The sequence below is a fragment of the Colletotrichum jinshuiense genome, chromosome 2 (assembly GCF_051148585.1).
Source record: "Colletotrichum jinshuiense chromosome 2, complete sequence".
Taxonomy (NCBI): Eukaryota; Fungi; Ascomycota; class Sordariomycetes; order Glomerellales; family Glomerellaceae; genus Colletotrichum; species Colletotrichum jinshuiense.
In genome coordinates, this window is record NC_139309.1 from 2137808 (window position 1) to 2161070 (window position 23263).

The 23263-nt window shown below is 48.9% G+C and overlaps 8 protein-coding genes across 8 annotated transcripts; 7 read left to right on the plus strand and 1 right to left on the minus strand.

The window, feature by feature from the left end:
- Positions 1 to 891: 891 nt before the first annotated feature.
- Positions 892 to 2002, plus strand: EsH8_II_000584 (Intradiol ring-cleavage dioxygenase; the record flags this gene model as incomplete). Its single annotated transcript, XM_083263882.1, has 2 exons — positions 892 to 1187; positions 1330 to 2002. 2 exons carry the CDS (start codon positions 892 to 894, stop codon positions 2000 to 2002), a joined length of 969 nt encoding a protein of 322 aa, XP_083121204.1.
- Positions 2003 to 4661: 2659 nt separating this feature from the next.
- Positions 4662 to 5438, plus strand: EsH8_II_000585 (SDR family oxidoreductase; the record flags this gene model as incomplete). Its single annotated transcript, XM_083263883.1, has 3 exons — positions 4662 to 4736; positions 4799 to 4954; positions 5043 to 5438. 3 exons carry the CDS (start codon positions 4662 to 4664, stop codon positions 5436 to 5438), a joined length of 627 nt encoding a protein of 208 aa, XP_083121205.1.
- Positions 5439 to 7068: 1630 nt separating this feature from the next.
- Positions 7069 to 7815, plus strand: EsH8_II_000586 (putative endo-1,3-1,4-beta-D-glucanase; the record flags this gene model as incomplete). Its single annotated transcript, XM_083263884.1, has 1 exon — positions 7069 to 7815. The coding sequence occupies one exon, from the start codon at positions 7069 to 7071 to the stop codon at positions 7813 to 7815; it is 747 nt and encodes a 248-aa protein (XP_083121206.1).
- Positions 7816 to 8982: 1167 nt separating this feature from the next.
- Positions 8983 to 10329, minus strand: EsH8_II_000587 (S8 family peptidase; the record flags this gene model as incomplete). Its single annotated transcript, XM_083263885.1, has 3 exons — positions 8983 to 9437; positions 9484 to 9952; positions 10012 to 10329. The coding sequence occupies 3 exons, from the start codon at positions 10327 to 10329 to the stop codon at positions 8983 to 8985; spliced, it is 1242 nt and encodes a 413-aa protein (XP_083121207.1).
- A 2254-nt stretch (positions 10330 to 12583) lies between these two features.
- On the plus strand, positions 12584 to 12826 carry EsH8_II_000588 (uncharacterized protein; the record flags this gene model as incomplete). The annotated part of the gene is made up of 1 exon (XM_083263886.1): positions 12584 to 12826. One exon carries the CDS (start codon positions 12584 to 12586, stop codon positions 12824 to 12826), a length of 243 nt encoding a protein of 80 aa, XP_083121208.1.
- Positions 12827 to 14015: 1189 nt separating this feature from the next.
- Positions 14016 to 15134, plus strand: EsH8_II_000589 (NAD(P)-dependent oxidoreductase; the record flags this gene model as incomplete). The annotated part of the gene is made up of 4 exons (XM_083263887.1): positions 14016 to 14042; positions 14099 to 14284; positions 14352 to 14683; positions 14741 to 15134. 4 exons carry the CDS (start codon positions 14016 to 14018, stop codon positions 15132 to 15134), a joined length of 939 nt encoding a protein of 312 aa, XP_083121209.1.
- A 1729-nt stretch (positions 15135 to 16863) lies between these two features.
- Positions 16864 to 18740, plus strand: EsH8_II_000590 (uncharacterized protein; the record flags this gene model as incomplete). The annotated part of the gene is made up of 2 exons (XM_083263888.1): positions 16864 to 18274; positions 18595 to 18740. The coding sequence occupies 2 exons, from the start codon at positions 16864 to 16866 to the stop codon at positions 18738 to 18740; spliced, it is 1557 nt and encodes a 518-aa protein (XP_083121210.1).
- A 3110-nt stretch (positions 18741 to 21850) lies between these two features.
- On the plus strand, positions 21851 to 22853 carry EsH8_II_000591 (uncharacterized protein; the record flags this gene model as incomplete). The annotated part of the gene is made up of 3 exons (XM_083263889.1): positions 21851 to 22149; positions 22203 to 22719; positions 22773 to 22853. The coding sequence occupies 3 exons, from the start codon at positions 21851 to 21853 to the stop codon at positions 22851 to 22853; spliced, it is 897 nt and encodes a 298-aa protein (XP_083121211.1).
- Between the last annotated feature and the right edge of the window lie 410 nt (positions 22854 to 23263).

Genomic DNA, 23263 nt, shown 5'->3' on the forward strand with positions numbered 1-23263 from the left:
GGGTTGCCCCCTACTGCCGCAACAGTTTCCATGTCCTCTGTCTGACTCAGCATCTGGCCACGCCACGACAGCTCACACTGCGCGCCGTACTATGGCATTCCATCACCCGCGCCGCGCTCCCGCGACCGTCCGATTTGAAGCGCGAAATATCGAAACATCGAACGATGCAATCAAGGGCAGAGGGGCCCGGCAGAATCCAAAACCGACGCCGCCTGAAGGGTGCATGCCAATCACGAAGAATGGATCCGTCAGCGACGGGTGAGCACCATCCCAGCCATCTGGCATTGGCCGGCCCCCACTCCGTATTTTCCTAGCATCCGGCCATTCACGGCGGCGGGCAACCAAGGGCGCGCGCCATGTTCCCCCCTTAGAGTCCCCCCCCCGCATCATCCCCCGCATTTCGGCTCCCAGGCATGGGAATTACACTTACCCACACCCATTATTGCTCTCGTGCTTCCGGGTCTTTGTTTCTCCTGGAAGCCACCAAAAGATGGTGGGGGTGGTGCACCGCGGGGCAGTGGCGCAAAGCACGAGGCGCGAAAGTTTACCCCAAGAGCTAGACCCCTAGTCAAATTGCCGAATTCTGTTGCCGCACCTCGTTGCCGTTCTCGATGCCGTCCTCGATGCCGCACTTTGTTGCCGTCCACGAGCGAGTGTCATACGATTCATGCCCGCTATTCGTGGCCACTGCTCCTAAATCCGGGGCTCCAAATTCATACTTAACATCGGCGTCCTGCTGTTCGTCCCCGACGTAGTTGCAATTGAACTCTTCATCCACAAGTGCTCTCTCTCTCTCACACACACTTAGTCTTCATCTCCATTGAAGCGTGCTCCTGTCCAACCCCCTCGATACCCTGACCAGAAACCCCCTCCATCATCCACAACATCACAATGGCGACGAACGGAACGAACGGCACCAATGGCACCAACGGTGTCAACGGCAAGTCCAGCAAATTCGACCCCAACTTCACACAACATGTCATCAACCTCATGAGCCCCGAGACGAAGCCCAGACACAGAGTGGTCCTCGGCTCTCTGATCAAGCACCTGCACGACTTCTGCAGAGACGTCGAGCTCACACAAGAGGAGTGGGTTCTTGGCGTCAACTACATCAACTCCATCGGCCAGGCCTACCAGAAGAACAGAAACGAGGCGTGGAGAGTGTGCGACATTCTGGGCATTGAGTCGTGAGTACATCCCTAGCGCGCCCACAGACACACACACACACGCACACACCCCGACAATCATTACCCCGCGCGGGCTCTGCCGCATGCATCCTTCACCATGATCCAAAACGTCCGGCCATTGGCTAACAAAGTCGCCGTGCAGTCTCGTCGACGAAATCAACCACACGATCACCACCGACGATGGCAAGGCCCCCACATCCTCGGCCATCCTGGGCCCTTTCTGGTCCCCCGAAACACCATTCCGCGACCTCGGCGCCAGCGTCGTCCAGAACATGCCCAAGGACGGCCAGCTCACATTCTTCCACGGTGTCATCAAGGATGTCGATACCGGCAAGGGCATCCCCGGCGCCGTCTTCGACATGTGGCAGGCTAGCACCAACGGCAAGTACGATGTCTTCGACCTGGAGAACCAGACGCGCCACAACCTCCGCGGCAAGTTCAAGACGGACGAGGACGGAAAGTTCTGGTTCTACTGCCTGAAGCCCACCGAGTACGCCATCGACACTTCCGGCCCCTCGGCCGAGCTGCTCAGACTCATGGGCCGCCACCCGTACCGCCCCGCCCACATCCACATCATGGTCACGCATCCCGACTTTGTCGGCGTCACGGCCCAGCTCTACCCCAACGACGACCCCTACCTCGAGACCGACACGGCCTGCGCCGTCAAGCCCGATCTGGTCCTGGACTTCAAGCCCGTCGAGAACGAGCCCAACGGCGCCACCCTCGACGTCGAGTACAACGTCCGCCTGGTCAACAAGAAGTACAAGCCGGACTCCAAGATGCTGATGGAGAACGCGAACCAGGAGAAGTTTTGAGTCAAAAAGCAGCAGCATGTCATTAAAGGGCGACGAAGCGTGTATACACAAACAGACACGGTTGGATAATTTGTTTTTTTGGGGGGGCACTGCATGAGCGCTCTCTCTCTCTCTCTCACGCACTCCGAACTCCGGAGTTCTTTTTTTCCTCTTCGTGTATCCCCCACCCCCTCCATAGGCGCAGCGAGATGGCGTCAGTGTGCACTCTGGTCCGCAAAAGGCCCAGTTTTCTCCGCACGAATTAGAAATTGATATCCTTTCAAGTTGATTCGGCAGAAGATGACGGTACTTTTTCGTGATTGGCGCAACCCCGCGCGCAGGCGTCCCGACCCCAATTCACAGGGCACTTTGAGCCATGCCATCTAAAGTGAGAGAAACTAACCAAGCAGGCCAAATTCAAGCGACTTCAACGTCTACGCCATGCGATTCTCCGGATCCCACCAGCCCTGATTCGCAATGATTCTTAATTCCAAGCGGCGTCTTTGTCTTGAAATCGGAGCATTTGGGGTAAAGTTCGAAAATCTGCGACTCTCTTCGTCCGAGTCCTTCCTCCTCCCCCACTCTCCCGGGTCCCTACGGAAAGCCTCGGCTAGGGGGTTGCAGCTACACGCTGGGGGACAATGCTTTTCCCGAGTTAAATGCCGTCGAGGGCGGGGCGTGCGCTAGCGGGGACATGCCCGGAATTGGGGAGCGGCTTTTGGGAGTGCCTTTTTCGCTCTCCCTTGGCATTTGCAGACGCAGTGGTTAAAAAAGGAGAAGAAAAAAATAAAAAAATAAACAACCCCTGACTGTTCGTTCTTGAATGGAGTATCCGTACCTGCAGACCGGATCGGATGACCTTGCAGCCACCTTTTTTAAAGATGACATCCCTGTGCATAACCCAGCAGTTTTCCCCAGACTACAACTTCACGGGGCGGCAACCACATCCGTGAGGATACTAGCGAGGGCTGCCGAAACTATACCCGAACGACTGATCAGGCATTGGTGACTGGGTTGAGTCGTAAATGCTGAGCGCAGGTTTGAATAGTTCACTCAATAACAATACGTTCGGCGAGCTTCGATGGTCCTTTGACCCGGTTTATCATTTCCTCCCTTCTGTCTCAATCCAAAGCTTCAAAAGAGTAGGCATCTTGAATCCCAGTCATCGAGCCCACCGTGTTCGCACAATGCGTTCTGTGTATGCCTTCGTAACGGTCTAGACATGGTGGTAACAAGTTCGCTATGAGACATCCCCACTGCGTGGGGTGTTGTTCAGGTACGGACGGGGACGCCCGCCTCGTAATTAAGCTCTAGGGCTACCAGCTGCAGTGACGCCTCGTATGACGTGAAAGCTAGGACCTGCTCCGCCTATTGGTCGATTGCAGATCATCCCTGTGCTACTTCATCGCCGTTGGCGATGTCAATGTCGTCCTCCTCAGTGGCCAAGTAAGCGGTGATTGTTCCGGACACTGTTGTAGGTAGCAGACCAACAAGGAAATGAGGAATTTCATGTCTCTCTCATCGCCAGAGCTGTATAACGACGTAGCGAATGAAGGAGTCCATAGGTCTCGGCAATGGTTATCTGGACATGGGAATGCTTGGCAATTTCAGCAGACATATTGCTTCTAGCAAATGGGAGCCTTTGAGCTTGCCGTAACCGACTAAGCGGAATATTCTTGCGTATCATTACAATTTGAATCACACAGCGTGTGATGATAGAGAAAAAACTTCCAAGTTCGAAATCTGGATTAGATTTGGCAGGCTCTACAGGGTGCGGGCGAGCACGCCAGGTACATCCGTGGTTGAATTGAGTCTGTCGGTTAACAACTCGCGCAATCTGACCCAGCACAAAAGATCACGGTTAATCGCTTGGTTGAACTTGAATATTTACACAGATTTAAGAGGTGTTATTTTCTATTACTGTACGGTATGAACTGCTCTTCAACAGCGCTGCTAGAAGTATTCCCAGAGTGTTGTGCCGCAAAACTCTGATCAAATTGGCAACGACCCGCATTTGAGTTGAAACGTGGGTAGGTTAACCAAAGCAATGACTCAACCGGCGAGACTACACTACTATTATTGTATGCAATCGAAACTGGGTATAGTGTACAATACGCAGGACACGCATGCACCACTTTTAGTGTCCACATGTGTGCGATATGGTACAGTCCAATCAACGCAGTTTCCGCCGACAAACCCTGCAACGCGGAATGTTACATTTATAAGCTAAAATGTAGAACAAGCAACATTTTAACACGGGAAACGGTCAGACTGTTGCTATTGTGGATAGATCAAGCTATACTGTACGTGTTTAGTGTAATCTTCCCCCTCTCCGAGCGGGGTCAGTATGTAGAGCTCTGGCAATTATGAGGCAGTGACGTAGGAGACATTTGTAATCAAAGTGGCTAGATCTTCATCTAGCATAGGCATCACACACGACAGTGGCTTAAATATAATGGCCTCTGTGCTCCTTGAAACATGGTTCTGAAAAATTTAGGTTAACTTCCTTTATCAACCGATCACTCATTCACGATACAACCGTATTCCACCGAACAAGGCTGAAACAACAAATTTTCGACAGAAAATGGGTCTCCAAGGAAAGAATGTCCTTCTGGTTTGTTCTCAATAAAACACCGAAATAAATCTACTCACTTCTGACAATCTCCAGACTGGCGCCTCTATGGGGATTGGCGAGGCGATCGCCAACTCTTTAGCCAGTGAAGGGGCAAACCTGGTGCTTTTGTCTCGGTCGGAGGTAAGCCAACCCGCACGGTGGAGGCTTTACTCAATTCGCCTCGAAACTGACATATTTCCCAGGATAAACTGAGCGCAGTGGCCAAGAAGCTGCTGGCCACATACCCAGATGTCAAGGTCATCTACCGTCCAGCCGACATTGGTAATTTCGACCAGGTGGACAAGGCCATTGCTTCAGCTGTCGAGGAAATCGGCAACATTGATATTCTCATCAACAACGTAGGTGGTGCTCATTCTATCCGTCGGATTTGCAATTCGAAAGTTTCTGGAGCGAGAACAGCAATGGCTGACGAGGTTTGATCTTCAGGCTGGTCTTGCTCTCGGAGCCCCTGCGCGGTTCCCGGAACTTAAGATTGAAGACGTTGTAACCATGTCTAACACGAACGTCAACGGCACAATGTTCGTGACGCACTCAGTGCTCAACAGGTCCATGTTGACCCAAAAGCCGGGAAAGGGGACAATCCTGAACATCACCTCCACCACTGCGTTGGAAGCCCCGCCATTCCCAGGCGAGGCCGTATACCACGCAAGCAAGGCCTTCCAGGAAGGGTTCACCAACTCTCTGCGCAATGAATTGGTCGAGACAGATATCAAGGTGCTGGCGTTGAGGCCGGGTGTTGTCGCGACTCACTTTCATACCCAGCGTGTGGGCTTTGACAAGGACCAGTACGACTCCTTCGTGGAAGGCTATGAGTGGGTATAACGCATTCTTAAAGTCTCTAGTCCGTCGACTAACCATGTCTAGCCCGCTTGTTTCAGAAGACGTAGCTCAGGCCGCTGTTTATATGCTGAACCAACCTGAAAAGGTTTCTATCAAGGCTTTAGACGTAGTCCCGACAGGTTCGCATACTCCTCATTCCTGTCTCTGTGACTACCGGTGGACTAATTGATTTATAGCTCAACGATCACTTAATGTGTTCGACCGGACGTGGGCTAACCGCAGCCACTGAAAACAGGTGCGATTCAGCGGTACCAAACGCTCACATGGTATATCCCAGGTGTAAAATACACCAATGCTTGATTGAATAAATAAATAAATGATATAAAAACAGGTGACTGTTCATCAGATGAAGAGTGTTTACTCGATCGCTGTGACATTATGCGGAGTATGTTCCAAGTAACGCATTGTTTTTCTTGCTTCATGGTTTGCCACAGCCCGGGGTTATCATGGACTGGCATTGAGTACTATAGCTGATCCAACGACCTCTTATTCACTTATAAACTGTTCGTAGGCCAAGATTCACATTCACAAGAATTCAGGTTTGGCTCGTAATTAACTCGGCAAGCAGTACGTCGCAAGTACTGGGCAGATTATGTTGCCAGGTGCTTGTCTTTACTTACATTCTGGAACAAGATGTCCAGAAGAGCCTTATGTTACTTAGAAACCGTGCCCTGACAATTTCCAAGCTGTAGACTCAGTTTACCTCAAAGCATGGGAGCATGCAGGTGATGGCAAGCGGGAACCAGAGTTGGTATACGCCTTTGCGTCAAATTTCAAGAGCCCTTTTAACTGGAATCAAACCAAATACTAAATGCCGCGCCATCACCTGAAGCGCTTTAGCATGGTAGAAAGAAATATTTCAAGAGTCAGCTGATATCATGGGAGTTTGGGTGTGGGAATTTCTCCAAGCTTACCAATCAACATTTGGCAGTATTTAAAAATCGTCGAAATGGCAAGAGGCGGGGTTCAAGAGGGCCAGGGCTGCATTTAGTCGACTGCCTCGTCGGTCAGTCGTGGGTAGCCTAGGCTAACCTGTGGGGTGAGTGCGCGGCTATTGGAACTGTTTCCAGGTTCGCGAATTCCGGCGAATTCCACAAGGGGTTTCCGCGGCATACAGATCAGTATAACGTAGGGGCAATTATTTCAAAACAAGACCGAAAAACATCTATATTGCTTACAATGGGCTGGTTGCGAATGTTTGCAGACTATCCACCTCGACAAACCTACAGTATTGTGCATACTGAATTAACTGAAAACTGACAAGATTCTGGTCAAAATGGTCAGGATTGTTATAGCCTAAATGAAGCACGATCCTTATTGGACTAAAACAAAGTCCTTGTCAGCATCGTGACGCACCTATGCATATTCGTTGCCCCGGGCTGACGCGGACATTCTCGGATAGCATTTGTTGCTTGACTGAAACCCCTGGTTCGCATCACAGCGAGCTATTTGGACAACATCGCGCCGGAGATTATCTAAAGGCCGGACTTATCTACACTCTTTATATTCGCGGGAAACACCTCACATTACTCACCTTCCAATCTTAAACATCTTGTTCGAAGCAAATCCACTACAGAGCTGCTTGTGCTTGATTGTTCTATTTAACCTCAAAATGGAGATTGCTCCATGTTGCTTGAAGGCCTTTGAGTGGGATGGCAAGCCCACTGGCCGAGCTGACAAATTTGCCGGAACAGACGTCTACATCACCGGCGACAATCCCAACGCGGCCGTTTTGCTTATACATGATCTTCTTGGCTGGACGTTCCCAAACACACGCCTCCTTGCGGACCACTACGCTCGTGAAGCCAATGCTACAGTCTACATGCCCGACTTCTTCGACGGCTTCATTGTGGATTTCGAACCAGTCTGCCAGGGTCGATTTGAAGAGATTGACCTTGCGGGCTTCTCCAAGGATAATTCCCGCGAAATCCGAGAGCCCGAGATCTTTGATTTCGCACGGAAACTGCGCGAAAAACACAAAAAGGTCGGCGCTGTTGGATTCTGCTTTGGAGGGTGGGCGGTCTTCCGACTTGGGGCGGAGGAGCATCAACCTCCGTTGGTAGACTGCATCACGGCTGGGCATCCCACTTGGTTGACCAAGAAGGATATTGATGAGGTCGGGGTTCCTGTCCAGGTTCTAGCACCGGAGATTGATCCGGTGTTCACTGCTGAATTGAAATCACACTGTTTTGAGACGGTGATGAAGAAAGGTGTGCCATTTGAGTATCATCATTTCCCCGGAGTTGAGCATTCTTGCTTGACTAGAGGAGACCCAGAGAAGACTGGAGAGCGAGAGGCTATGACACGAGGAAAGTCGGTGGCAGTCAACTGGTTCAATCAGTTCTTGCATGAAACCTAACGTTTCCATCCAAATCACTTCGCCAGACTTCAGCTAGACAAATAGGCGTGGGAATTGTTCGGACCGGGGCTCGAACAACACAATCTCGAAAGCAAGTTTTGGCTGATAATGAAATCCACAACGACCTTCCTACCATGTACAAGTGACATGCAATCAATGCTGTTTCTAACGTACAAAAGTTTCCAAAGATGCACATATATGGCCTGATAGAAGCAAGTTGGGCAATAGCGGGCAGGAACTAGTGGCATTTTGCAGCGATCCACTACCAGAACTGTCAAACCACTGGCTCGCTTCGCTACGTTACATCCGTAGCTGTCAGACGGACATATTATTGCGGCGAGCTTTGAATTTTGTATTCAAAAAAACAAAGCCAGTTGATTCAAAAGGATGTCAACGACATATAAAATGGCGGTGATATATGCTTCCCTCGTGCTTCTCTCCTAAGGAAAATTCTTTCTGCGTAATCCATCATTGGAAATCACTCACTCACGATAACGGTAGGCATCGCATTATCGGCCTTCATAAGAAAGAAGAAGTGATCCTGCCTATATGAAACTTGGAATACATCGAGGATGCTAACGTTCTACCAGAATCCCTTCATACCATATCAAACAATGCAGCTTAAGAGCATCGTTACACTGGTGTCGGTTGTTCTTGCGACAGCGCATGGCCTATCTGTGCAGGCCCCCGCACCTCTTTCCGCCGAGCTTTCGAAGCGTGCTTGCACTTCTAATGGCTGCAAGTGTGTAAGCGGTCTCACTCAAGGCGTGTACTGTGGCAATTGTGTCGTCGGAGCAGGGACATATGCTATCAAGACCAAACGCGTTTTGACCCATGCTTTCGAGTGCAATCCCAGCGGCGGCTGCTGCTCGTATGGAGCTGCAAGCGACTGCGGAACAAGCAAGGCCAGATGTCGGGAGGGTTCACCAAACTGAAATCTCACGAAGCCACGGTTAATTAGGTGTGTCAGGATGATTGGATGCCTGTGAGGCCACTAGAAAACCAGAATATACGTTTATTCACAAGGAAGAAATTCACACGCTGCTACGACATCCACTACTGGAATAATATTCCCTGCTGTCTAAATACACCTTGAGACAATAGCTCGTGCATCCGACCCTGAAATAAGATTCAAGGGTTGATCTGAATCGAAGGCCATCCCAAAGTTCAACGTCGACCATTCCCATTGTAGGCAAGCAAGTTGGGACTACCAGTCCCAACGTTGACGATGACGTCCTTCGTGGCAAGCGCCTTGATGCGGGCTCCGATAGCCGCTGGCGAATCCAGTGCAGACCCTTCCAAAGCCTTCAGATACAAAGCAAGCCCAGAGATATGCGGCGTGGACATTGACGTCCCCGACAGCAGTTCTGTACCATCCTGGTAAAGAGAAGTTGATCTGACATCGACTCCTGCTGCGAAGATGTCTACCAGGGGACCAAAGTTGCTCCAAGTTGGCTTGGAGTTGTCAATGGCGACAGCACCGACGGTGAAAGCAGTTGGGGCGCTCGCTGGCGACTTGCTGGAAGCGTCTGCTCCGTCGTTGCCAGCGCCGACAACCACGAAAACCCCAAGAGCCGTTGCTGCGTCGACGGCATTATTCAAAGCGGTTGACACGGCAGTGGCTACTTGGTCAGCTCTGCTCTTCGATGCACACGGTAGTAAACTCACCCAAGCTCATGCTAATAACGGATTTGCCTGCCCGCCCAGGAGTGTTGGTAATATTCTGGACAGACCACTCCAGTGCCTCAATAATTTTGGCAGTTGTAGTGTAAACGCTTCGAGTAGTCTTCACATCGACGATTGTGGCGTTCTTGGCGACGCCAAATCTCAAAGACCCGATAGTGCCCGCAACATGCGTGCCGTGGCCGAAATCATCGTCGAATGCGATTTCAGGCCATACATTGTGGCCTTTGATCGCACGCCCTTGAAAGTCTGGATGCGAGACACGGATGCCCGAGTCAAGAACATATGCAAACGTCCCTGTACCTGCGCTCGAGTCGTAGACATAGGTCTGATGGTCCAGATCGGCGCTGGAAAGTTTGGTGCGCGATGAGATACTGGCCAACCCCCAAGGCTGGTCGCCGACTTCAGTGAGCGCCGTAAGCGAGGCTTCATAATCGGGTTCAATAGAAATGACCTTTAGTGTCATATCAGCTCCACTAATCAGGCGCATTGCCAAAAAATTCATCAGCATACCTCATTCTTGGCTTCAATTTCAGCAACCACCTCGTCGTCGAATTCTCCGGTATACGCATGGAAACTGCCTATTCCAAATGTCCTCTCGATGCCAGCTGTTTGGCGACGTGACAAGCTCCGCTTGTATGCCGTATCAACCCAGCTGATATGTTCGTCGATGTCTCTTTTGTCAAGGCCAGGCTTCAGCGTGACGATCCATTTTCCAGGAACAGCCGCCCTGCTCTCTAGTTTGTGAGGATAAGGTACAGCAGCACCAGGCACCGCAAAAGCCGCAATGGCGATGCCCAGGGCACATGCTAACTTGGTTGTAAACACCATTGTGACAAATCGTTGAATGATGCCTGGTTCAGGATGCGATTCACAGGAAAAGGCGATTGGGAATCTTTATGTAGTGTTGGATCATTCTTCGTGCTATATTTTGTCATTTTTGTTAGCCATTGCATCAGTTGAAACATAACATGCAATACGAGGTGCCCAGATTGATGCGTCAAGTGAGCTGCTTTTAAGGGAAATCAGCCCGGGGGGAGGGTTACTATGTATGGTTCAATGAACGGGGGTAAGTTCTTTGCCAAGATCACCTACTGGGCTTGAAATGGAAGGTGTCTGCACCACTCTGGGATATGGCTATCGATGTAACATCGTGCCAAACAATCACACCCGGGCTCTCGAAAGATTAATTAGCTTACATAGGTTGGCATCATGAATTATGATTCACTGGAATATTTTTCTTCGGGCAGAAACTGCAAACACCACTCCAGAGACATACTTTATTAGTACGTAAGATTGTGCTCTCTTTTGAACGAAACTTCAGACTATCCCCAAGGCGAACTTCCTACTTCCATATCGCTAATCTTTTGAATGAAAGGGTATATCCCGTGCCTCTGAGAAAGACGTTAGTCGGTTTTATCTGTCGCAGAAGCCGCACAACAACGACACATCTAGACCCTGTTAGATCCGGCAGCCCGAAGCACACCATGAGCAGGAATTGATCTTTGCTAAAAGCCTAAATTTAATTATAGAAAGAGCTTCTCCTGAGTTGATGTTGTTGTGGAACACTTCCTAGGCTGAAAGTTTTGAACTGGTCTATTTTGCGTGACGAGGCCATACAGCCAGGCCCCTTGTCGTGTACTATAGTGGGTTTGTTGAAGCCACCAGGCCATCACCAGGCAAACACTTATTCTACTTCTCTATAGTCAACATGACCAACGGAATCATGAATGAATACGAAATTTTGGGCGGAAACCTCTCCACAGCAGGTGATCGCCGATCTCCCACCAATAGCAGATTGCTGATAAGTCTAAGATGGTGAATATGTCAACCACCTGCACAGATTTTTGAGAGAATTGAAGTGGAAGATAGATGTTGCAATGAGACACTGCGGTTTTTCTCTCGATAGAGTGACGGCGCTCACCGCCGATGCCAGCAGGGCGAGAATGACGGAAAATGAAGAGGCAAACATCTTGTACTAGTGCTTGCGAATTGGATGTGTCGGGTTATTATGATTAGTCTTTTGGTGGGTGGGGGGTAGTTTGGGGGTGTGAAAGATGGGAGAATGTCTAAAGTGTGTGTTGTTGGTTTGTTGGTTACTGATGTCCTAGGTGATTGACCAAAGAGGACGAGAGCAGCAACTTCATACATGCGTTATTTTTCCTGGTGTCTTGGGCATTGTTAGGTCCTATTCATAGATATCGTCAGATTTCATTTGATTCTACAAGGACAACAACAAGAAATCCAATTCGGCGACATCTCTTTTCGAGACCAAAACTACATATCCTCCTTCAGAAACATGACAGAAGCGAACGTAACATCCCCACCATGACTTTTTTCGCCGTGATACTTGGCTCTGTCTGCCTAGAGAGCCAAGTTACAGACAACAGCTATCCCGTGCTTTCATACAGCTTCCCGTGATAACTGGTAGAGGCTCTATACACTTGGGGACAAGTTACCATAGCCTCTCCAGAATGCCTCATGTCGCCGTGGTCCTTGGCACTAACCACTTGGGGACTGAAACCAGTAAGGCTCCCCCGCTTCAGGCTCAAACAGGATTATTTTCGCCATGATTGGCCGTTCCCACCAGGGGATGGCAGTGCAGTTTAACCTGGCCGTCCTCTAATATGATTCATTGAACCCGTAGACGCTCTGTTGGGTTGCAAAGTAAGTCAAGAATGGTTGGCTGGTTTGTTGGTTGGTTGTTTGTCTCCGAACGCAGTCATGGGGGTCGTAAGCGCCTGCCTACAGCAAGGTGTATCTATCGTGGTGTTTTTGTTTTCAAACCTCCTAGGCACCAAGCGACCTGATTACGTCACGGTCAGGCATCGGAGAGCTCACCGCTATCGATGTCAACTATAAGCATACTCGGATTTCTCAACTTCAACTGAACATGCTACGGATAACCAAGTACAACGCGACCACGAAAATTAACATACGACGTGCCCTCTATTCTTCCCAGTTTCAATCAAGTTCTACGAGAGCCTGTCCCCACAACAATCGGAGGTGCGTGCCAAACATCAGAAACCCAGCCGGGGTGACCTGGTGCTCACGCGCAAAACAAAGCATTAAAATACAGACAACAATGTACCGTATCCCAATCATGCCGGCGTCCGCCACCGCCCTGTGGGGTCTTAGTATCAGCGACGCCGACTTTGCGAAGCTTAAGGCCGGCCTCGAGCCTATGGACCAAGATGACAAATGGCGCTACGCGGCCACGGATGACAGCGAGAGCGGCACCGTCACCATACGGATAACAACTAACTGTCAAGATGGTCTGTTTGGTATCAAGATACTAGAGAGGCCTCAAATCTACTTTCTTGTGTAATTGACGGAGCGTCTGGTGTGTTTTGCTAAGTGCAGCTTGCTAGGAATCCTCATTGCAATTACTAGACTCAACCTTAAGCTCCGTACCGCTTCCTTTTGCTTTACTTGTCTCTGTGGCAGCTGGCCCCACCTATTCAGCCACCTTGCCTAAGCTTTGGCACAGTATGAAGCTGATACCTCCCATCGATACTCCTAGAGAGATTCAGTTGTTGTATTACTCAGCCAGAATACAGGGAGCCGGCTAGCAGCAGCAGCAGTCGGCCACGGCAACGGCCGCGGCAGCGGAACCCGGAGATCCAACCTCCGGGCTGCCAACAGCGATATCTTCACTAATGCTGCTGCCGCCAACCTGTCTACTTACACACACATACACCCACCAGAATGTAGTACCAGTTTTGACCTTTCGTTGCTTACGCTTGAATTACCACCCGTCCGGGTGTCCAGTGATACCAACACTAGTGTTTTTAAAATGAAGCGTCGGCGTTTATCACCTATTGTTTAGTACCCTTCTGATACCAAAACTTAGAACTTTATTGTTTTCACTGGTAGTGTCTTGATAATCATTAAAATTAACTAAATAAAAGATATAATGTATCCACCTTCTGCAATAAAACACTACTCAATCTGACTACTGCTTTCATAGATTACCCCGAATGTCATGGTCGATAAGCATTCGGAGATATTGGACAAGTTTGTGGCGGAAGATAAGATCGGGAGTGTTCCGTGCTGGTCCTCGGCCCAATAGCCGGGGTTGCCTAACAGCATGATCTTTAATGACTAAGCACCGCATCGGCCTTTATCTCCGTGATACTCGGGCTTGGCCTCCGAAGTACTCCATTCCGGGACCTTAAAAAAGGCTCCGAGCACACAGCCGAAAATCCTTATCAAGTGTACGTCGGGTTTCGGTCCGTAATCGCTACAGCTTCGACAGTCGAATGGAAATGATAGGCACCTTCAAAAGGTGAAAGCTAGTCGATATGGCGTCTTATCTTAATCAAGACCCATGTCATCAAACGGTGATGAGCCATTATTGTGTTTGCGCAGTTTGTGATAAAATGCGACATCGGATGGCATGCCGACGGCGGCACTGTCATTACTTGAAGTGTTGGTAAATAAGACCTCGCCGCTCGAATAAGACAACATCAGCAAAGTGTGCAATTCAAATCATTGATTATACACAATCAGTCAATATGCAGAAAATCAACCCAGTCGGTTGGGTAAGTAGAGAAGTGCGACGACCACGATAGTAATGCATCACTAAAACAAGATACAGTATGGCCTCGGTTCCATGGGACTGCCAATGGCCCTAAATCTGCATAAAAAGCTTCAGTCGCATGGGAGTAATCTGATCTTCTCGAACCGTACTGTGTCCAAGGGAGCTGCTTTGGTGGAAGCTGGGGCAGTCGCGAGGAACAACATAGTGGAGGTGGCACAGCAATGCGATGATATTTTTACCATGGTCAGTCTAAACGCACCTTATTTTTGGCAGTTATATGGAAGAAACTTCAATCTAACGTTTGAGCCAGGTATCTGCGGATGCTGTCCTCCAGTCTCTGATTGATGAACTGCTGGCGAGTAGCGTTGACCTCAATGGCAAAACCTTTATCGACTGCTCCACAATTCATCCTGACACGGCAGCATCTCTGTCAGAGACGGTGAAAAAAGCTGGCGCTACATTTATCGCCGCGCCTGTCTTCGGCGCGAGCCCTGTTGCCCAAGCCGGAAGATTGATCTTCGCCATGTCTGGCCCACGAACCACGATCGAACGCCTCGAGCCACTGGTCCTCGATGTGATGGGACGGAAAATCATTAACATGGGCGAAGATGTCACAAAGTCTCCCATGCTGAAAGTCACAGGGTATGTAGGCTACATGAAAAAGCAACCGCAATTATGATCACTAATGTGCAAATATAGCAACGTGCTGCTTGTTGTTTTCCTCGAAGCAATTGCGGAAACCCAAGTGTTGGCCGAACAAAACGGCATTGGCACCAATGTTATGGAAGAATTAATTTTCGAAAACTTTGGACCAGTTTTGGGGAGCTATTCGCGCAGACTCACCAGTGGTTCTTGGGCTCCTAAGGAGGGTTGGGCAGGATTTGCCGTATCGAATACGATCAAAGATGCGAAACATGCGCTGCGAGTGGCCAGCGACCTCGGAGTCAGGATGCCGGCGTTAGACATTGCTACCAACAACATGCTCAGCGCCAAGGCCTATGGAGGAGAGAATTTAGATGGTGCAGCACTTTACGGAACGCTCAGATCGCAAGCTGGACTTCCTTTTTGGTCTGGTGAAAGTCGTCAGGAGTAATATTGAGCGATAATGATAATCCATATTCAAAAGCGGAACATACTGCATAAGGGGTTGAAGCGGATTCTTGAGTAGAATTCATACGTTGAGCGCTATAAGACGATGAATGTCGAAACGAAACATGAATTTCGAGAACCGGACGTAGTAGGCTCTCTCATAGTCGACCTGTGACGTTTCTCTCTTTGAACTCATGTGGTGTTTACTATGAAAATCTGGGTGCTCAACTCACCTCTTGAATTTCGACCGTATGTTATGTCAGCCGCTGAATATCAATTTCATTTGTGGCGGAGGCATGCGATTACTAAAATTGCTCGACATATTCCTCCGATCAGCGAAAGAATATGAGTGCTGACTTGCTTCGGTTTGGCCCTCCACTCTAAATGCTCCAGGGATTGTGTAGATATGCATGCAATTGGGAAGGCCCTGAAGCCTAGATCACGGGATAAAACAATCAACTTCGCCAATAAATCAGGCAATCTAATAGTCACATGAGCCCGAAGTAGAGCTCTTAAGTACTAAAACGTAAAGGACCATTGAACGGTAATCAATTGGCATGACGGTTCTACAAAGGGCATCTGAGCTACCTTGTAGCACTACAATTTGGTGACGAAGCTAAGGCGTGAAAGATATGCCTACCAATTGGCTGAAACCGCGTGCGTTGTGGGCTGGGGAACCATCAGCCAGGAACGCCATGCCCAATGCATCAAAATATCACGGTATGAGTTTTCTGCAACCTGATGATTTCGTGCCAAGAAATTGAATTCCACTGTTTCACTTGGCTGTTCTGCACCATCCAGCTACCAAGCAAGACTCCTCCAGTGCAGGCTCGGGTAATCAAGTCCCGAGGACTACTGTGGTTTTGGCTTCTATCATCAGGCCCCGCCCTAATTAGGATACTTGTCAGAGGCGTTCCAATCGTATGGTCCCCAATGAGATGACGAAGGAAAGTAAATTGATAGCGACAAGTAGAAAGCTTTCGTCAAGCAGTTGATCTCAATCCAATCTTTTCCTAATATTCGTCATTCTGCGGGCTGGTTGCGGCATCGGGAGGCAGACGTGTATAAGTACATGGCTTATCTCCCAAACAAAGTTGCCAAGAAGACATACCAAGAATACCAAGCAACCGCCAACCGTCGCTTTTGGTCTTGTCATTGCAAATTAACCATCGAGCCGATCACGTCTTTCTCTTGGTATATCGCATCATCATCCTAGTTTCTTGTATACTTGCCTGTTTTCTTACGGTTTCGACCACGCTTCTCACAGTCAATCGGCTGATTCGTGAATGGCCAGGACGGAGCACTGCCACAGCCAAGGAGTTACCAAGGACCTAATCTATACACAGTCGATGGTGAAATAGGCTTGGAAAAGGGTCCCGCGAGTACGATGCGCAGTAGGACGACTGGAGCTCAGTGAAGAAACTTCAGATGGCCAATCCTGCGGTGCCTTGGCCATGTCTTCCCCTGAGTATAGAGCATATGCTCTTGAGCTGCTCGGTAAAAAAGGGAGAATATCGCGCAGTGATGGTATCGACCCTGGAGCTCGGCGTGCATGGAGTTCAAGCTATTGCGTGAGGCTGGGCACGAAAAAGTCACTCTGTCAATTCGCTCAAGGTGCTACTCTGCCGAAATGGTTTCTTTAAATCCGTCCGGGTCCTCTCAGACTCTGTTGAATGGACCCCTTGAAAATCAAACTCTTGCTGAGAAGCGCTTTTCCAGTGGAACCAGCAAAAATGTCGGAAAAGCAGGTCCTCGAGCGGTCATCTTCGCCGCCATCGGACCCGGAGAGCAAGAAAGAGGCTGGCGATATTGTCAAATTCGAGCCGACGGACGAAGAGCTTGAGCAAACGAAGAACCGAATCCTCCGCGAGCAGACTGAACTTCGCAAGCAAGATGCCCCAATCATTCCGATTTTGTCTTTCTTCAAGAAGAAAGACGGTTATGACCCGAACGCCATTGCGACCCAGCCTTCCGTTTACGACCATCCCTCGACCGCCAAATACTTCCAGCCGCATCCACGCTATGAGAATCTTCATCGCTTCGACCCATCATTCAGATGGACTTGGGGAGAAGAGCTTCCACTTATAACGAAAATGGACTGGAGAATCACGCTGTGGGCTTGTGTGGCTTTCTTCGCTCTCGACCTTCCCCGTGGAAACTTGAGCCAGGCAAACTCTGCATCGTTTCTCGAGAACTTAGGCATGAACACGAACGATTACAACTTGGGAAACACAGTCTTCCAGATTTCATTCTTGTGCGCCGAGCTACCGTCGCAAATGGTCAGTAAGAAGATTGGCCCCGACCGCTGGATTCCGTTTATCATGTGTTCTTGGAGCATCGTTTCCGGATGCCAGTTCTGGCTCAGCGGCAGAACATCCTTTCTGGTTTGCCGTGCTCTCTTAGGTGTACTTCAGGGTGGTTTCATCCCGGATATAGTACTATACCTCACGTACTTCTTTAAGTCAACCGAGCTGCCTTTCCGACTGGCCATGTTTTGGACTGTACGTCGAATCACGGACATCGTTGCGCCTCTTCTGGCCCTCGGCGTTCTTCGCATGGATGGAATCAATGGCAACGAGGGCTGGAGATGGCTTTTCTTAATAGAGGGCATCATCACTCTATCGATCAGTATATGGTCCTGGTTTGCCATGGCTGCCTCGCCAACTCAGACGCGCGCTTGGTGGCGACCCCAGGGTTGGTTTGACGAGCGCGAGGAGAAAATTCTAGTCAATCGAATTCTTCGCGACGATCCCTCCAAGTGCGACATGCATAACCGCCAGGCAATTACGCCCAAACTTCTCCTCAAGTCCCTAGCTGACTGGGAACTCTGGCCAATCTACATCTTTGGTCTACTTTGGGAGATTCCAGCCGGACCCCCTGACCAATACCTCACTTTGAGCCTTCGAAATTTGGGGTTCAACACAAACGATACCAACTTGCTTAGCATCCCCCCACAGTTCCTTGGCGCCATCTTCATGCTCATCATGACTTATCTGTCCGAGATCTGGGACTCCAGGGCCTTGTTCGGCGCGTTTACCCAGTTATGGTACTTGCCCAACTTGATTGCAATGGCTCTTCTGCCAAGCGACGCCAGTCCTTGGGCTCAATATGCTGTCGTTACAGTTCTCTTGTCGTATCCTTCACGTAAGTTACCTATGATTTAATCTTGTCTAAGACTTCTGGATCTAACAAACATGATTAGCGCATGCAATGCACGTTTCTTGGGCCTCTCGAAATTCCCACTCGGTTCGCACAAGAGCTGTTTCGGCAGCTTTGTACAAGTAAAACCACCCCTCTTAGCAGATCGTAACACAACATGTCACTAACTGTGTAACAGCATGATGGTTCAGCTTGCCCGTGTTATCTACTCTAACATCTATCGAGAAGATGATAAGCCAGAGTGTGAGTCTAATCAAGACCTTAGTACGGTGTTCGATATTAACTGACCCGGTCTTGGTGAACAGATCGACGTGGTAACCGGGTTCTCATCGGAATCTGCTGTATGAACATCTTCGTCTACCTCATTGCGAAGTTATTTTACATGTGGTGCAACAAGAAGAGGGAGAAGGAGTGGAGCGCCATGACAGAAGAGGCAAGTCACAATGCATAGATCATTGTTTTCATGACTAACAATGCTTCCTCTAGGAGAGAACTCATTACCTCGATACCACGAAAGACGAAGGTAGCAACAGGAAAGACATCCGTTTCAAGCACTAGGTTAATTGTAAAATCTTCCTTTATCTTGCCTCATGCTATGGAGCGGCGAAAACGAAGTTATCCTTACTTACATTCTCGATATTCTTGGTGGGTCAATGACTGGCTGTAACTTAGTTCCAATTAACGGTATCCGTTCCTCATGTCGGCTATTTTGTGCAATGTTGCATCGTCGATGTGAGTTGCTTGATTTCCTCACTCGTAGTAACAGCATATCCAAGGGAACAAGCTTTAGGAACACTAGTGGTTATCATAACATACATCATAAATGGTCTATGACATGCTACGTAAGCATCAGTGTATCCCCAGTTTGATCAATTACGGACCGCCATAAGCTGGTATTCCGGCCATCGGAAGATGGGCCCCTTTCCCAAACTCGATATACTACCTGCGACCCTGTCCTCACCGCTTTTATGCCGTACACTGCAACCTTCTCGTACCATTGCCGAAATCTGTCTTGAAGATGTCCGTCAAATGCTTCTGTCGCCGCAATGAAAGCTGGCCAGAAGAGTGGCGCAGCTAGAAGCTTTGTCTCAGACTTGATTGCCTCAATTGCTTCGATACTACCCAGTACCGATTCCACATATGGCCGGAGATAACGGTAGCTGAGAAGTCTTATGTTCTGTGAAAAGTATATTATGAGAGCATTGTGAAATGATGACGTTTGGTGATGGATGATTTGAAAACTGGTTCCGATACTGGTCCGGCGGTATCGAGCCAGTTTTTTCTCTAAAGGCCAGTCAAATATGTCTTTCTCTATGCTGTCACATAACCTTCCCAAGTCTTCCGGGATAGATGTGGACCCACTTGCATTCCTTGCATCTTCCACTTGATTTATGAGGTTGGTAGTGTCTCTCAGAAGGACTAGAAGACTCTGAGGTATGCCGTAGATACACTCGTATGTAGCCATTTCACTTACTGCCTGCATGGCACCAGAGGGAGCGGGGAAATCCTCTTCTTCAATAAAATCACACTGTTGGATATCCGAAGGCATTGACTGAGACATTCCAAGAGTGTTTGGAGTTGGGGAATGACCAGAGTCAATGTTTCTGCGCATTGCTGTGCTTTCGAAAATGACTCGAAGATAGAAGTAAATCCGATGAAGGGCTCGGGCCTTCCCCGAAAGCCTAGGCTTTCCCTGGCCCATATGGCTGATTAACTGTTTAGCGCCATCTAAGTGGACTCCACAAGTGCTTGTATCTCCAGACATGACCTGATACAGATATAAGTATACAAAGATGAGACGTAATAGTGAAGGAAACTTGCATTGATCGTTATCATTGACAACATAGTTGCAAGATATTCCTTGTACTTCGGCTTTTCTGGTGAATATAGATCGGCTTCTACTGCTTTCTTAAGCAGCCCGATTGCGTTGTAGCGGTATCGGGTGGCTGCCTCGACCCATTCATCCGCCCCATCCTGGTGAGGATGCGAGCCCTGAACGTTGGAAAAGTAATAAGCACTGATTGAGAGCAGAGCGTTTCTTAACGCGCTCCGAATTCTAGATGTTGTCCCCATAATACTCAGCTCACCGGCACCTTGGATGGCCCGGGGAAGGTGGATTGTCTTCCAAGGACTTTTGGCGTTGTCAATAACACAAAAGATATTGACAACTCTGTGCATGTAGTGATGCATGAGAAAACGTTCCTGGCTAGGTAGTAGAGAGGCTAACGGGCAAGTAGGCGACGAGGATGTCTCATCATTGGGACCTTGACTTCTGGATGAAGATATTGTAACGATGGCAGACGCTTCGGAACTGTCAAACTCGCTGGATGGCACGGCGGCGCTGAGATCATTCAAGGAGACTTCTGATGGTGAAAGGTGCCCATGCAAATTGCATAACTCCCACGCAGCTGCCTCTTCGGAGAATGACGGCGATGAAAATAGTGACGAGAGTTCGGATGTCAATACATCTGGGGAATGAGAATGGTGTACTGGCTCAGGCCTGGCTGTTTGGTCCTGCGGCACTATTTCGGGTCGATCATTCAGAATGGTGGTCCGAGGTGCTATCCAGTTCAGAAAAGAAGTCTCTGGTGTCTGACTGGCATTGAATACCCCGAAGTTTTGAATATTGAAACATACATCTTCGCATTGGGAAGATTCAAACTCGAGAAGTCTCAGTATATCTTCAACTTGGCCCCACGTGAGGACAGTTTGAGGAGGTGCTGAGATATTGTTAGTCTCTTCTCATGCTGTGTACGTCAAGGATTGTGACCCACAGATAGAAACCTGTCGTCTTAAAGACCCACCGACAGTTGGTTCGGGTCGTGATAGACACGTGTTTGGAAGAAATCCAGTATCGGGAGGCAGCCACTGTAGCCGAGCATCGTAGCCCTCGCATTGCAGGCCCTTTCTACGGCATTGGTGACAGTGGGGTCTAGTCTCATCGCATTTAACTTTCCGCGCCCGGCACGTCCAACACCCGGTGAAAGTTTTGGTGCGTTTGCGTCTTGGGTTGATGGAACGAGTCGAGAAGGCCATCGAGTCGCTGGCTAGTATTCGTTGCAGTGGTTGAGGGAAGTTGAGTTTTCCTATCAAAAACAGCAATGGGAAGTTCAGAGCGAGAAGACCATGGCCACAGTCCACCGGAAACCCGTAGTATCCCTGTTTTCTTTCCAGTAACCTTGACCTGCTGGGGATAGACGCGGGGAAAAACTGGGTTACGATACGCTTATCAGCTGCTTGTCCCAAGCCGGAAAAGTTTATGATAGCTAAAGCGGGGCATGAGACAACGGAGATAACAAGAGGGAAGCCGACAGCGAAGCTCAGTTTCGATGAAGCTGACTATTGTGGAGATTGATAGTAGGGGTTTCACCACAAGCTGGAGGGGACTTTGCTCGGCGACTGATGAAATAACAATCCACACCAGAGTTAGAAGTCGAGTAGTGCACTATTTGATAAGATACGTCCCCTGCAATGAGAGAATGGCATAGTTCATATCAATGAGGTCCTAGACACGACAACGAATGATCCAGCCATCAACAGATTCTGACACATACCTTCAACATGTCGACTACTACTACCATCACTCAGGACATTGTGTCTGTTACGCCGACAACATCCTTGCCTGTGAAATCTGATGCTGAAAAGTCCACGGAAACGGCCGGTGTAGCAGCACTGGCAACAGGTGGCTATGAGTTTCCTGGCATTCCGAACATTACGGACCTCTTGAAAAAGCGACAATGGCAGCTTGAACACATGGCGGGCGCCTTCAGAGTGTTTGCCCGTAAGGGCTTCACTGAGGGAGCCAGTGGTCATATAAGTGTCCGTGATCCGGTAGACACTAACACGTTCTGGATCAACCCGTAAGTTACTACTTTGCCTGGCGATTTCTTATTCTTTTCTAACCTTCAAGAAGACTTGGAAAACACTTCGGTATGCTCAAGGCAAGCGACATGGTCCAAATCGATGAGGACGGTCAGGTTATTGGAGGGAACAAAGTTGCTGTGAACGCAGCAGGCTTCATGATCCATAGCGCCATTCACAAAGCTCGTCCAGATATCCATGCGGCATGCCATACGCATTCACCAGCCGGAAAGGCATGGTCTACATTTGGAAGGCCACTGGACATTATCAGCCAGGATACCTGCAACTTTTGGGGTACACAAGCCGTTTACAAATCGTTTGGCGGTGTGGTGTTGGGGGCGGACGAGAGCGACAAGATTGCGCAGGCGCTTGGCGAGAAAAGTCGAGTACTTATCCTGCAGAATCATGGACTTTTAACGACTGGAAGTACGGTTGACGAAGCAGCCTATCTATTTACGCTGATGGAGAAGTCATGTGAGGTGCAAATCATGGTTGAAAGTACCGGGTTGCCAAAAATTCTTATTGGCGAGAAAGAGGCGGAGTTTACAGCGAAGGTAAACGCTGATCCGGTATGTTCTTATAATTCAAATTTAATCGTATTTTGCTAAGTATGTTGCCCTAGGAAGCCCTTTACACCGAGTTTCAACCCGACTTCGAGTATGAAATCTGGAAGTCGCGGGGCGAATTGCAGAAGGGAGAGTGATTTAAACTGACATTACATTAACGGGCAGAAAATTACGATAGTTTCTATGGTATCCAGATGTCTCTTTAGTGACCAGATCATCGATAATTTTAAGGCTCATGTACGAAACGTGCATGGATACAATTTGGCCTTGAAAGACAAGGATGAAATATAAGAGACTATGCTGATCTCAAACCAAAATTAAACAAGTAGTATTGTCTCACAAGTCTTTGGGTATTATATTGTAGTCGTAATCGCAGTTAAGACCAACGGGACTTTGATTTCGGTTAATCGATATGACCAAAACCCTTGTCTACCCAGGCAAACAGGCAGTTAGACGCTGAATTGAGACTTTCAATGTATCTCACCGGTATAAGACGTTCAACTAGAGTGATTGAGAAGTATTTCAATTGTTACTTGAACTTATAATG